This window comes from Mobula hypostoma, chromosome 7 (genome assembly GCF_963921235.1).
Source record: "Mobula hypostoma chromosome 7, sMobHyp1.1, whole genome shotgun sequence".
NCBI classification, from domain to species: Eukaryota; Metazoa; Chordata; class Chondrichthyes; order Myliobatiformes; family Myliobatidae; genus Mobula; species Mobula hypostoma.
The window spans coordinates 122,257,676-122,273,891 of NC_086103.1; the positions used below are offsets into that span (position 1 = coordinate 122,257,676).

General features: G+C 41.3%; 1 protein-coding gene across 1 annotated transcript in view; it reads right to left on the reverse strand.

Moving 5' to 3' along the window:
* Positions 1-11,972, reverse strand: part of tmem135 (transmembrane protein 135) — a 429,004-nt gene extending 417,032 nt beyond the window's left edge. Inside the window, exon 1 of the mRNA XM_063053891.1 lies at positions 11,822-11,972. Within this exon, the coding sequence (XP_062909961.1) occupies positions 11,822-11,962 (141 nt within the window). The 5' untranslated portion in view covers positions 11,963-11,972. The remainder of the gene's footprint in view (positions 1-11,821) is intronic.
* Positions 11,973-16,216: the final 4,244 nt, after the last annotated feature.

Consider the following 16,216-nt stretch of genomic DNA (forward strand, 5'->3'; position numbering starts at 1 on the left):
CCATACTCTCTAAACTAGGCAGCATCCTGGTAAATCTCCTCTGTACCCTTTTCAATGCGTCCACATCCTTCCTATAGTGAGGTGACCAGAACTGGACACAGTATTCCAAGTGTGGCCTAACCAGAGTTTTATAGAGCTCCATCATTACATTGAGACTCTTAAACTCTATCCCTCAACTTATGAAAGCCAACACCCCATAAACTTTCTTAACTACCCTATCTACCTGCGAGGCAACTTTCAGGGATCTGTGGACATGTACCCCAGATCCCTCTGTTCCTCCACACTACCAAGTATCCTGCCATTTACTTTGTACTCTGCCTTGGAGTTTGTCCTTCCAAAGTGTACTACCTCACACTTCACTTCTGCATCCTATCAATGTCTCTCTGCAATCTCCGACAATCCTCTACACTAACTACAACACCACCAACCTTTGTGTCGTCTGCAAACTTGCCAACCCACTCTTCTACCCCCACATCCAGGTCGTTAATAAAAATCATGATAAGAAGAGGTCCCAGAACAGATCCTTGTGGGACACCACTAGTCACAACCCTCCAATCTGAATGTACTTCCTCCATCACCACCCTCTGCCTTCTGCAGGCAAGCCAATTCTGAATCCACCTGGCCAAACTTCCTGAGATCCCATGCCTTCCGACTTTCTGAATAAGCCTACAGTGTGGAACCTTGTCAAAGGCCTTACTAAAATCCATATAGATCACATCCACTGCACTACCCTCGTCTGTATGCCTGGTCACGTCCTCAAAGAACTCTATCAGGCTTGTTAGACACGATCTGCCCTTCACAAAGCCATGCTAACTGTCCCTGATCAGAACATGATTCTCTAAATGCCCATAGATCCTATCTCTAAGAATCTTTTCCAACAGCTTTCCCACCACACACGTAAGGCTCACTGGTCTATAATTACCCGGACTATCCCTACTACCTTTTTTGAACAAGGGGACAACATTCGCCTCCCTCCAATCCTCCGGTACCATTCCCATGGACAACGAGGACATAAAGATCCTAGCCAGAGGCTCAGCAATCTCTTCCTTCACCCCGTGGAGCAGCCTGGGGAATATTTCGTCAGGCCCCGGGGACTTATCCGTCCTAATGTATTTTAACAACTCCAACACCTCCTCTGCCTTAATATCAACATGCTCCAGAATATCAACCTCACTCATATTGTCCTCACCATCATCAAGTTCCCTCTCATTGGTGAATACCGAAGAGAAGTATTCATTGAGGACCTCACTCACTTCCACAGCCTCCAAGCACATCTTCCCAACTTTATCTCTAATTGGTCGTACCTTCACTCCTGTCATCCTTTTGTTCTTCACATAACTGAAGAATGCCTTGGGGTTTTCCTTTACCCTACTCGCCAAGGCCTTCTCATGCCCCCTTCTTGCTCTTCACAGCCCTTTCTTAAGCTCCTTTCTTGCTTCCCTATATTCCTCAATAGAACCATCTGATCCTTGCTTCCTAAACCTCATGTATGCTGCCTTCTTCCACCTGACTAGATTTTCCACCTCACTTGTCACCCATGGTTCCTTCACCCTACCATTCTTTATCTTCCTCACCGGGACAAATTTATCCCTAACATCCTGCAAGAGATCTCTAAACATTGACCACATGTCCATAGTACATTTCCCTGCAAAAACATCATCCCAATTCACACCCGTAAGTTCTAGCCTTATAGCCTCATAATTTGCCCTTCCCCAATTAAAAATTTTCCTGTCCTCTCTGATTATATCCTTTTCCATGATAATGCTAAAGGCCAGGGAGCGGTGGTCACTGTCCCTCAGATGCTCACCCACTGAGAGATCTGTGACCTGACCCGGTTCGTTACCTAATACTAGATCTAGTATGGCATTCCCCCTTGTCGGCCTGTCCACATACTGTGACAGGAATCTGTCCTGGACACACTTAACAAACTCTGCCCTGTCTAAACCCTTGGAACTAATCAGGTGCCAATCAATATTAGGGAAGTTAAAGTCACCCATGATAACAACCCTGTTATTTTTGCACCTTTCTAAACTCTGCCTCCCAATCTGCTCCTCTGTATCTCTGCTGCTACCAAGAGGCCTATAGAATACCCCCAATAGAGTAACTGCTCCTTTCCTGTAGCTGACTTCTACCCATACTGACTCAAAAGAGGATCCTGCTACATTACCCACCCTTTCTGTAGCTGTAATAGCATCCCTGACCAGTAATGCCACCCTTCCTCCTCTTTCCCCCCTCTATCCCTTTTAAAGCACCGAAATCCACGAATATTGAGAATCCATTCCTGCCCTGGTGCCAGCCAAGTCTCTGTAATGGCCACTACATCGCAATTCCATGTATGTATCCAAGCTCTCAGTTCATCACCTTTGTTCCTGATGCTTCTTGCATTGAGGCACACACACTTCAGCCCCTCTACCTTACTATCTTTACACTGTTTATTCTACTTCTCTTTCCTCAAAGCTCTCTATATGTTAGATCTGGCTTTACTCCATGCACTTCTTTCACTGCTCTATCGCTCTGGGTCCCATCCCCCTTGCAAATTAGTTTAAACCCTCCCGAACCATGCTAGCAAACCTACCTGCAAGGATATTGCTCCCCTTCGAGTTCAGGTGCAACCCATCCAATCTGTACAGGTCTCACCTTCCCCAGAAGAGAGCCCAATGATCCAGAGATCTAAAACCCTGCTCCCTGCACCAACTCCTTAGCCACTCATTCAACTGCCATCTCCTCCAATTCTTACCATCACTGTCATGTAACACTGGCAGTAATCCTGAGAACGCCACCCTTGAGGTCCTGTTCTTCAGCCTTCTGCCTAGTTCCCGAAACTCTCACTTCAGGACCTCATCCCTCTTCCTGCCTATGTCGTTGGTCCCAACATGTATCACGACTTCTGGTTGCTTTCCCTCTCGCACCAGGATGTCGTGCACCCGGTCAGAGACATTCTGGACCCTAGCACCCGGGAGGCAACAAGCTATGTGGGTGTCCTTCTCACGTCCACAAAATATCCTGTCTGCTCCCCTGACTATAGAGTCTCCAATGACGACAGCTCTCCTCTTCTCCGTCCCACCCTTCTGCACCACTGGGTCAGACTCAGTGCCAGAGGCCCTGCCACCATGGCTCACACCTGGTCAATCGTCCCCGCCAACAGTATCCAGGAAGGTAAACTTATTATTCAGGGGAACGGCTACAGGGGTGCTCTGCACTACCTGTCCGCTCACCTTCACTTTCCCCCCTCTGACTGTCACCCAACAACATGCTTCTGACAGCCTAGGTGTGACTCCCTCCCTGTAGCTCTCATCTATGACTGCCTCATTTTCCCTTATGAGTCGAAGGTCATCCAGCTGCTGCTCCAGGTTCCTTACATGGTCTTTCAGATCGCCCAGTCGCATGCACTTCTGGCAGATGTGACTCTGCGGGAGAGGGGCGTTTCCCCCAAACTGCCACATCTCACATGAGAGGCACATCACCGTCTCAGGAGGCATTGTAAAGACTAACTGTGAGCAAGCTTGTCCTCCGCCTCTTCTCATCGAAGCCTCTCGAGTCAAAGCCTCAAAGCTCCGCTCCTTCACTGACCCACTCACTCACTGGCTGCTTTCCTGGGAACTTCCTCAAAAAAACTAATTTTCTTTAGCAAATCACCAATTTTTTTTATTTTTATATATATATATAGATAAACCTGACATTAACTACAAAATTTTAATTTCATACTCCCATATTAGGCTCTGTAATGGCACAATTTCTACCATTCCTTACAAATGCTTAATTTCTTCCTGGTCCACTAATCCAATCTGTGGATTGCTTCAAATTTTGGATAACTTTAGAAATGTTAATTACAGAATGTAAGTTTCTCTGCACTATATCTCTCCCCTTTCCAACTTAAAATCAATACAGCAATTCCACAGAAAAAAGAAGGTAATATAGAAAATTCTTATTGCTCCTGGTCAATCTGGAACAACGGATTATTGATACACAATCACTCTGCTATCTGCTGATGGATCCTATTGATATTTTCACAATATCTCACAAAGGAAATTACCTAAAGTTTTAGGCAATTAATATCAACCTAGTACTAGCCTTCTCATCCTCTAACCCAATCATGAGAATACTGTTTTTTACCCACTCACCTATCCATAATAGCTGGCTGCTATCCAAATAAAACTTCAAAATTATTTCTCTGGTTTATCTTATTGATTCAATGTATGAACTGGAAACAAATTTGACACTCGTCATTAACTTCTATGCAGATATTTAATAGAATTTCACGAGTTCCAAATTGCAGACTGTTAAATTGGTTAATCTATTTGTGTTGCTTTGGATTTCTAGCAACTGCAGAATTTCTCAAGTTTATGTTAAATTTGTTGGTGCATTACTTTAAGCCATTCTCCCAACATGTTACCATTATACATCTGCTCACTGGTTCTATTTCTCACATTAATTCTTAACATGCAACACAGATTTACATTTTCCTCTATTTCGGCTCTCCACTACCCACCTATCATCAGATCTGTTGAAAGGTCATTGACCAGTAAGGTTAACATTTTCTATTAGATGTAATTTGACATGATGAAACTTTTCACCAGTATGTTAAAATGCAGATTTCTGGTAACTGCTATATTCTACATCATACAGCTCCTGCATCACATTTTTTCTTTGCTCTCTCCCTCTCTCTCATTCACCTTCCCCTGTTTACATGCCTGCAGGCAGATACCAACCTATGTGTAATTGTCAGTTTTGGTCTCCATCTTATCATGGACATTCCTGTTATTCTCCATATCCCTCCCCACCCTCCTTGCAACTTGAAAGAGTTAATTTTGCCCTTTTCTAGTTCTGATGAGAGTTCATCAAACCAAAATGCTAATCCTGTTTCTCTCTCCCCTGATGGTGTCTGATTCGCTAAGTATTTCTAGAACAGCAACTTTACTAAAAAAATTGAAGTAATCTAGTTCTACCGCAGGGCAGCTCTCCAATCATTTTGCTAATCTGTTTATAAGAAGGTAGATTTGTTACAAGAAAGGAATTTTTCCAGTGTGCTAGTCAAATGGATGAAGTAATTTAAGAACAATTATGCAGTTAAGCTTGCTAGCATTGTTGCAACTGGTTCAAATTCAAAGTAAAACAAAATTCACAAAAATCATTACGTGACTGTAAGTAACAAAGAACATTCAATGTGCTGTTGCTGTTGTACTGCCTACACATCAATTTACAGACAGTAAGGCCCCACTAGCCACATTCAAGAGTCATAATCCAGTAATCTCTCTTCCTAATTTTGTTTAAAACATACATATTTCACCAAAGATGAATAGCCATTTGTTTGAGAGGTGGGTCTTGAAGAACAGGTTTAAAAAGGATAGTGATAATTTGCAGCCACATTACGGAAGGTTTCAATAGAGAAAAAAAATAAGGTTTTAAATTTGAGACGTGTTGGTGGGAAAATACAGCCATTGGTATGGTCAACCAATTTGGGGAAGTCAAGATTCCACAAACTGTCATGTGGATCTAGCTTGTGATAGTTGAAGTGGTATTACAGCTATGTCCAACTCTTATAATACCTCAAAAAATCTGAATCTGGACTCAGCCAAAATTTATCACTAGCCGGCCCTGTGATATTGAAGCTAATTTTAGCCTCTCAACAAGGATTTGTTTTTTGCATAAGAGGTGGCTTTTAAATATATAAAAAGACATAAAGAATCACTGAACTTTTCTAGCTACTACAATATTCCTGCTGCTAATTAATCATAACTGCAAACTATCAAATCATTCAATACTTCATTAGACAAGCAGAGCAATACCAAATTAAAGACAAGGCTCCTTTTCAATCATTGGTCTAAGATGGTACACTGGCAAGAATTCAACAATGCTTCACTGAAATAAGGAAGAGAATAATAGTTATTTATTCTCATGATCCAATTTCTCTCTTGGGACAGTTATACATTTGGGCTTGACTGTGATATGTCAAATAATAAAGAGCTTATTGACAGTTATTGCTATTGACTGCAAAGAAGTTACAAAGTAAAATATTGTAAATGCTGAGACAAATGGCGAAGACTAGTTATTGGAACCAGTTGAATTCAGTATCAAGTACTGAGGGCTGCATTATGTCCAGACAGAAGATAATGTGCTGTTCTTCAAGATTTGTTGAAACAGTGTAGGATGCCAAAACTGAGGTCAGAGCAGCAGTGGAATTAATAATTAAAGTGACAAGATACAGGAAGTTCGAGGCCATTATTCTGTACTGAATGGACGTGTTCAAAGCAGTCACCCAACATGCATTTGGTTTCTCCAGTGCAGAGAAGACTACATCATGCGCATTGAGTGAATACAGTATGCTAAACTAAATGTGCACATTTTTTGCTGCTTTGCCTGACTGTTTGCCTCCCTGGATGCTGGGAAAGAAAGACATTGAAAAGCAGGTGCTGTATCTCCTGCATTGGGGTGGAAAACTGCAATGGGAGGTGTAAAGTTTGCAGGAGATGGAAAAGCAAGCCAGGGTAGGATGGAAAAGCTCTTTTGGAACACTGGAAGGGAGGGGAGAAGATATGTATAGTGATGAAATTTCATTGCAGGTATAAATTATGTAAGATCTCTGTGACTTATCCACTACCATAGTTGATTGGGCTCTCAAACATGACTTCTTCATTTCCCACACTACTCTTCACACCCTCCTCTCTCTCAATCAGAGGAAGAATAGGATTTTCCTTCCACTTGCTTTCTACTCCATTCATATTGTAAAGATTGCCCTTCATAATTTTATCTCCTCCTCTCTCACCACTCCAAGTGGACCCTTCTTACCAATGATATCCACTCAATTCCCAACAAACATAAGATGAAACATCTGTACATTTACCTTTTCCATTTCCATCATCCAAGAACTCAAACAATCCTTCAAGGGCAACGAGTAATTCAGGTGCACTTTTTCAAACTTATTGTGAGTACTACATGCAACACACCAAATTCTCATCTAAGCTGCAGAACTGCAGAGCACCATTCTTGGTGATCCCAAGTTTTCAGCTACCTGTGACTAATTCATCTTCCAACTCACAATCATCAGCATTTTGTATTTTGGAAATTAAGCAGTGCTTACTTACAAAATTTGGATTTCATCAAGACAAATCATGTGTAGACTTCATCACAGCCTTTGACAAAAGAGTTGAATTCCAGAAGAGATGAGAATGATCGCCCTTGGTATCAAGACAGCATTTGACTGAGAGTAGCAATAAGGTGCTTTGGTAAAGTCAACAGGCATCAAAGAGAAAACCCTTAACTACTGGTCATGCTTCATACACGTAAAGTTACTAATAACTGCAGATACTGGAATCTAGAACAACTCAATGGATTGAACGGCATCTGTGGGAAGAAAGGAATTGCCAATGTTTCAAGTCAAAACACTCCATCAGTTCTGGCTTCGAGAGCATTTTACTGAGCATGGCATCAAAGTGCCCTATAAAGATCCTCCAACAAATAGGTTGTTGCTTCACACAACTGAAAATAGTTGTTTGTCTGAAATCAATCATCCCAATATCAGAACATTCACTTCAGGAGTTTCTGGGTGTTGCTGGTTCAACAGTGACTGCTTCATCATAAATGGGCATATTTGCTGATGGGCTGCCTTATTCAATTCCATTCGCCATTCCTCAGCAAGCGCAGCAGCCCACACATGGGCTGATAAGTGGCAAGATTCATCACAATAATGGTAGACAAAGATCATGTCCAAAAAGAGCAAAAGTTAACTAGAGTACGTTGCTTGCAGGCAAAGGGACATCCAGCAAATGGCATGTTTTTGAAAGTGAAATAACGAGAATTCAAGGTCTATATGTTTTTGTTCGAGTTACAGGGAAAGCTGGCATGAGTGGAAAACCCTCAGATGACAAGGGATATTCGAAGCTCCTGTCAGGAAAAAGGAGACATGGATCAGGTACAGAGGGCTAGAATCAAGTTGGAGTGTAGACAATGCAAGAGTATACGTAAGAAAGAAATCAGAAGGGCAAAAAGGGAACTTAAGATAGCTTTGGAAGAGAAGATCAAGGAGAATTCAAAGTGATTTTATGTACATTAAGAGGAAAAGAGTAATTAGAGAGCCAGTGGGGCCCTCAAAGACCAAAGAGGACAGCTTTGCGTGGAGCTGCAAATGGGTGAGGCCCTCAATTAACACTTCGCTGTGATAAAGAAAGACATGAAGACTTCAGAAATTGAGATAGTTAATTTTATTCCATGATCTACTTCCATGGAATAAACTCCCACCTTCCTGCCTTTCCCTCACCTACGTGCCTACCACCTCCCAGCTTGTCCTCCCCCCTCCTTCCTACCCCTTTAATTCCAGCTTCTGCCTCTTTCATTACAGTTCTAATGAAGGGGTCACAGCCCAAACTATTCATTTCCTTCCATCGAAGCTGTCTGACTTGCTGAGTTCCTCCAGCATTTCTATTTGTCTGTTGCTCCAGATTTCCAGAATCTGCAGTCTTCCTTATGTCTCCCAAATCCTCGAGCTATTTATCAGACCACATTGAAGGATTATAAGGACAGCTGCAATTCAAAAAGATGATTGCACCAAGGGCAAGTAGGAATGGACCAAAATACTGGCCTTGCCAGCAATGCCCAGGTCCTGAAAATGAAAAAAATTTAAAAAAGAATCCCACTCTGAAATCACATACTGTTCCAACAATACCCAATGCAAGCTCAAGGAACAACATGTTACTGTCATAATTAATAAAGAACTTAACAATCTGAAATAGCCTTTCACATTTGTGTCAGTGCTGATGAAAGATCATCCACCTGTAACATTATCTCAGTTTTTCCTCACTCCACAGACATGATCCAAGCAGCTTATTATTTGCAGTATTTCTGACTCAGATTTCCAGCAACTGCTGTTTTTTGCATTTCATAGATCCAGCTTTTTTTCTCTCTACTACTATCATTCATATCCAATCATATCGCTCCAGACAGTTGTAAGTAACAAACATTCACCATCTTCTCTTGGAGGCAACAACACTGATGTCACCAGGATTCACCTGGTTTCATCTCAATTACTTCACTGTTCATTTTAAAGCACACATCTGATAAAAGATAGTCAATTCAAAACATTTTGAGTCTACTTCTTTTTCCACAGATGTGATTTTTAAGGACCAACTTCCTCCTAGCCATAGTCATATATTGCAGCAAAGTGAATAACCCCACAACTTTGAGTTTCAAAACCTTGGTTATAATCAGAATGAGGTTTATTATCACTGACATATGTTGTGAAATTTGTTGTTTTGTGGCAGCAGTACAGAGCAGTACATATAAAGTACAATAATCACAATAAGAAATACATATAGAAAAAACATCATGCAAAAGAAAGCAAAAAGTGAGGTGGAATTCATAGATTCATTGAAATTTAATGGTGGAGGGGAAGAAGCTGTTTCTAAAATATTGAGTGTACATCGTCAGGCTCCTGTATTTCCTCTCTGATAGTAGTAACGACAATGTTCTGCGTGGTGATGGTCCTTAATAATGAATGCTGTGTATCTGAGGCATCGCCTTTTGAAGATGTCCTAGATACTGGGAAGGATACTGCCCATGATGTAGCTGGCTGAGTTTACAATGCTCTGCAGCTTTTTCTGATCCTAAGCAGTGGCCCCTCCATACCAGATGCTGATACAACCAGTTAGAATGCTCTCCACAGTACATCTACAGAAATCCTCTTCAAACTTCTAATTTAATATAGTCACTAGCCTGCTTTCTTCATAATTGCATCAATATGTTGGGCCGAGGTTAAATCTTCAGAGAGGTTAACATCCAAGAACTTGAAATCGCTCACCCTTTCCACTGCTGACCTCTCGATGAGAACTGGTGTGTGTTCCCTCTACTTCCCCTTTCTGAAATCCGCAATCAATTCATTGGTCTTACCAACATTGAGTTATTCCTCTGTCTGCCTTGGGGCACATCAGGCAGCAACCAACATTGAGTAAAAGGATGTTTTTTGTGGCACTGCTCAACCATCCAATCTATTTCATTCCTGTCCACCATCCAAGATTCTGCTGGCAACAGTTGTGTCATCAGCAAATTTATTAATGGTGTTTGAGCTGTGCCCAGCCACACAATCATGAGTGTAGAGAGAGTAAAGAAGCATGCTAAGCACAGATCCCTAATGTGCGCCAGTGTTGTCAGCGAGGAGAATTTCTTATTTCAAATCCACACTGTGGTCTCCCAATGAGGATGGCAAGGATCCAATTGCAGAGGGAGGTACAGAGGCCCAGGTTTTGATGTTTGTTGATTAGTATTGAGGGGATGATGATGTTGAAAGCTGGGCTGTAATCAATAAATGGCAGCCTGACATAGGTATTGCTGTTATTCCAGTGGTCCAAGGCCAATTGGAGAGCCAGTGAGATTGCACCAGCTGTAGTCCCATTGTGGCGGTTGGCAAATTGCAGTGGGCCCAAGTCCTTGCTTATGTAGGAATTAATTCTAACTATGATCAACCTCTCAAAGCACTCTATCACAGTAGACGTGAGTGCAACTAGGCAATAGTCATTGAAACAATAGTTGACAACAACTTATCAATACATTCCAAACATGGCAGATACAAACTCCATATCTGGAAGCACATTTTCAGATACCCATCTTCAGCTAATGATCCCCAGCAGCTGTCATTCAAATTCTGAGAATTTCTACACTAGAATAAGCAATGACCAAGAATCTAGCAGAACAAGGTAAGAGATGATCTGAATAGGACAACCTCTTAATTCCCCAAAGCTGAGGAATGTGATTTACTATCCTGATGATTATGAAACCAGCTGTAATGCAGGCCAACACCATCCAAGACAAAGGATTATTCTTGATCAGTGCTTAATTAATTTTCCTCAATATTCCCTCCAAAATGCTTGAGGACTATTTGTCTACAGAATAAAACATCACTGCTTTCAAAAACATCAGATACAGCATCACAAATAAATAAACTGGACTGTAAGGCTAGTATGTACACATGCTCACTAGACCTGCAAATTCCATGAATTTCACCATTCTATTGTTACTGTGTCAAAATCTTAAGGAACATTAACATCGCCATTACTTCACAATAACTACCTTGTTGAGAGCATCTTGAGATGGACAATAAACACTGCAACACCACATACCTGAATCACATACAAATAGGATTAGAATACTATAACATAGAGAATACGGGAAAATGAACTAAAATACAAAAACAGTTTAATTACAGAAATATACAAAAACCTGAAACAGACATAATTGCCATTTGACTTCCCAGCATAATCTCCTACCAATAGTTTATCTTACAGTGAGCACTGTTTCAGTTTTAAAAACTCCATCTTTAGGTAAAATAAAAACATTCTACAACCAAACAACAACTTTATAGTGTTTCTATTATCCAGAATCATTACAAAATTACCTGATCATCTGTATTTGAGAAATAAAATTTTATGAAACAACTCACAACCTCTTTCAGTCTGCTAAATGCAAGAACCACGCAAACAAAAAAAAACAAAAATAAGCACAAATATAAATGGCAACAAAATTGTGTGATCTAATCAGCAATTAGTAGATCATACAGGGCTATTTAAAAGTTCGTCTCTCCCATAATTCGATTCTAAAGACATCCGTATGAACATCAGGCTTTGCAATTGTAGCTGATAAACATCAGTTGTTTTGAACCCAGAGCCTTCGACTTTCCTTCGCTGATGTTCTGCCAGCTGAATGTGGGATCAGAGATTACTAAATTCCCATCACCCGGCAGCCGGGTTTGGAACCGCTAGGCCTTCACAGCCGACTGAGCCCTCGACTTCTCCACCAATCTGCGCCCAGCTTTCCTACATTCTGCGGCAGTACTCACGATATAAAGAGGCGCATAGATTTTCAGGGACTCCTGCAAAGCTCCCACTGTGACTTGCAGCATAGAGTTGGTGCAGGAAGTGTTCCATGTGTGCCCGATCTCGTAGCAGCTATGCGGTATACTTTTACTGAACGCAGCCATAGTGATTACGGCGCCGCGGAGAACAGGCCAAAGGTCACAACTCTTCTGCCGGAGGTTACTGCAGGTCAAAGCCAGCCGGAGGCTCCCAGCAACGAGGTCGTGGGTGATGGAAGAGCGCGGCTGAATTAGAAGAACATTAGAGAGCAGTTTCCATTTGAACAACGAAATACAACTGTACGGAGCGGAACAGGCTCTTTGGCCCACCATGTTTGCCAAACTAACTGATGATTCTTACAAAACTTACTCTTCCCCACACATTGAATATATCTATCCCTTCACGCGCCTGAGGTTCTTAAGTGCTCTTAGAAACTTTCAGGGAGATCGCATACTACAAGAAACATAGGGTTGTTACAGCAGGTGATTTTAACTTTCTACGTATTGGTTGGGACTCCTATACTGTAAAACGACTAGATGGGATACAGTGTGTGAAATGTGTTCAGGAAAGTTTCCTTAATCAGCACACAGAAGTCCTAATGAAGGAGTGTGCAATACTCGATCTGCTATTTAAAGGTAATAAGACAGGGCAGGTGACAGAAGTTTGTGTCGGGGAGCATTTTGCATCTGCTCTGGTCTGGGTGTTGAGATTCTAAATTAGAGTAAGGCCAGTTTTGACGTTATCAGAAAGGATCTGGCAAGTGTGCATTGCGACAAGTTGTTTTCTGGCAAAAGTGTATTTGGTAAGTGGGAGGCCTTCAAAAGTGAAATTTTGAGGGTATGGAGTTTGTATATGCCTGTCAGAATAAAAGATAAAGATAACATGGTTTTTCAAGAAATATGAAGGCCCTGGTTAAGGAAAAGGCTAGGAGGTACATAGTAGTTAAAGGCAGGTAGGAACATGAGGTGATTATGAAGTATAAGAAATGCAGGAGGACACTTAAGAAAGAAACCTAGAGGCTAAAAGAAGGAATGAGGTTGCACTAGCAAACAAGGTAAAGGAAAATCCTGAGGTATTTTAATATATTATAAGCAAAAGGATTGCAAGGAACAAAATTGGTCCTCTGGAGGATTAGAATGGTAATCCATGTGTGGAGCCAAAAGAGATGGAGAAGATCTTAAATAATATTTTTGCATCTATATTCACTCAGGAGATGAAAACCGGATCTGTAGAAGTGAGACAAAGTGCCATCAACTTCATGGCCCCTATACAGATTACAGAGGAGGAGGTGTTTGCTGTCCCAAGGCAAATTAGAGTGGATTAATCCCCAGGACTTGACAAGGTGTTCCCTCAGACCCCGTGGGAGGCAGAAATTGCAGGGGCTCTAGCAGAGATAGTTAAATCATCCTTAGCAACAGGTGAGCTATCAGAGGACCAGAGAATAGCCAATATTGTTCTGACATTCAAGAAAAACTCAGAAAATAATCCAGGAGATTACAGGCCAGTAAACCCGACATCAGTAGTGGGAAAATTATTGAAAAATATTCTAAGAGACTGGATATATGAGTATTTGGATAGACATGGACTGATTAAGGATAGTCAGCATGGCTTCATGTGTGGTAGGTTATGTCTAACCAATCTTAGAAAGCTTTCGGGGAAGTTACCAGGAAAATTGATGAAGGCAGGCAGGACGTTCTCTACATGGACTTTAGCAAGATCTTTCACAAAATCCCTCATGGGAGGTTGGTCAAGAAAGATCAGTCGCTCAGCATTCAAGATGTGGTAGTAAATTGGGTTAGACATTGGCTTTGTGGGAGAAACCAGAGAGTGGTGGTAGATGGTTGCCTCTCTGACTGGAGACTGTAACTAGTGAAGTGTCACAAGGATTGGTGCTGAATTCACCATCTATATTATTAATCTGGAGGGAAATGTGATTAACTCAGCAAATTTGTGGATGTCAAAAATATTGGGGGTGTAGTGGACAGCGAGAAATGCTATCATGGCTTGCAGTGAGATCTGGACCAGTTGGAAAAATATACTGAAAAATTGCAGATGGAATTTAATGCAGACAAGTGTAAGGTGTTGCACTTCAGTACGACTAATCAGGGTAAGTCTTGCACAGTGAACGGTAGGGCACCAAGGAGTGCAGTAGGATAAAGGCATCTCAAAATACAGGTTCATAATTGATTGAATGTGGCATCACAGGTAGATAGGGTTGCAACAAAAGCTTTTGGCATATTGGCCTTCATAAATCAAGGAATTGAGTACAGGAGATGGGATGTTACGCTCAAGTTGTATAACACATTGCTGAGACCTTATTTGAAGTATTGTGTGCAGCTTTGGTCACCTATCTATAGGAAAGATGTAAGTAAGGTTAAAAGACTACAGAGAAAATTTACAAGGATGTTGCCAGGTCGGGAGGACCTGAGTTGAAAGAAAAGATTGGAAAAAAAAGATTGATTGGACTTTATTCTCTGGAACATAGAGGATTGAGAGGATATTTGTTAGAAGTATACAAAATTGAGAGGTATAGATAGGGTAAATACAAGTAGGCATTTTTCTCTATAGGTTGGATGGGACTACAACCAGAGGTCATGGGTTAAGGGTGATTAAGGGCAATATAAGGGGAAGCTTCTTCACTCGGACGGTCGTGAGAATGTAGAATGAGCTGCCTGCACAAATGGTGCACGTGAGCTCAATTTTAACATTTAAGAGAAGTTTGGATATTTGCATGGGTATGGAAGGCTATGGTCCTGGTGCAGGTTGATGGAAGTAGGCACTTTAAGTGCTCCAGCATGGACTAGATCAGCTGAAAACCTGTTTCTGTACTGTATTTTTCTATAAATTTATGACAATGCTATCTACCTGTTACCAAGTGACCATTGAATCTGATTTTTTATTGTTAAAGTGCACTTATATATTCACCTTGGTAATACTAAAATAGCTGCCTGTGCCTTTAAGAGAAAACAGTGATGTAATTTTTCATGGGTGAAGTAGAACGAAGAGTTGCCATGTTCTAGAAAGGACGACATTTGAATGCTTTTCCCAGGTTTGGTGAGGAAAAGTGAATAATATTTGATTATATCCATGTAAATTACTTTATACTTGTTTGTAAATCTAGAATATCAGTAATTTGACATGCTTTACACGTGGATGCTTTAGGTTTTCGCGAGTAAATTGATCAGTGCTGGATAGCATGATTGTGAAGTTCCTTAATAGGCCTACTAGGTTAATTTTTTTAGTAATTGAACTACAAGGAAATATATTGTCGAAGTTTCTTTGTCTTTCTTTATTGTTTCATGACCAAATGTGAATGTAGCAGAGTAATGTGAATGTGTTAATCTCTGTTTCTGTAGCGTGAGCAAGGAGAACTCATTTCAAGGTCTAGCCTATACGTGTTTGGAAGTTAAGCACGTGTGTGCCAAATGTGAGTATATCTCTTAGTTGAGATGAGATGTATTTATTCATATTTTTGATGTTGTGTATAAAGTACAGGGTTGGTGGGATTCTAATGGTATTGTTTTTTTTAGATTTCCCACTACTGTTTTGGTTCTGTATATTTTGTTTTAATTGTTTTCATACTGCATACGTAACAAAGGTGTGGTCTGAACCTAAACTGAGATTGTTGTAGGGGGAACTGTTTTAATTTATTTTGCCATTTTTATTTTGATACCCCCTTTCTGCAATAAAACATCTAAAACAGATAAAGGAATTTAAGACCCGAAAAGGTATTTGTTGTCCTGTGTGTGTATTTTTCTCCGGGCTACAAAATGCCTCTCCCACAGCCCCTGCATTCCAGGCTCCCACTACTCTGTGTAAAAAGAAACATCTCGTGCTTCTCCATTGTTATTTTAACCCTCTCGTCTTAAATACATGTCCTTTAGTACCAGACATTTCAAACTTGGGCCTGTCCACTCCATCTTTGCCTCAAATAATTTCATAAATATATCAATTTTTCCCCAGCCTCCACTACTTTAGAAAAAAACAGCCCCAGCTTGCCCATGCTCCAAACCAGCAAGCATCCTGATAAATCTCCTGTGCACCCTCTCCAAAGACTCCACATGAGGTTCACCAGATTGAAGACAAAACTCTAAATGTGGTCTAACCAAACATGTAACATATCCTCCTAGCTCGAGAGGAGAAGATGGCGGCGCGAGGCAGCTCGCAGCGGCCACTCCAGTGGTGATGTCTATTATTTGTCAAGTAGGGTGCCATGCACAATCCTGATTTAATGGAGACGGACGTGAGAGCACAGAGGAACATTGGGAGAAACTTCTGAAATGCCTGCTTCACTGCTGCTGCTACTGTGTGGTCCAGAATCTCCAGAGGAGAAGGCCCCGAGTCCTCGGCTTTGCTTGTTGCTCGGTGGCCGGGGTAGG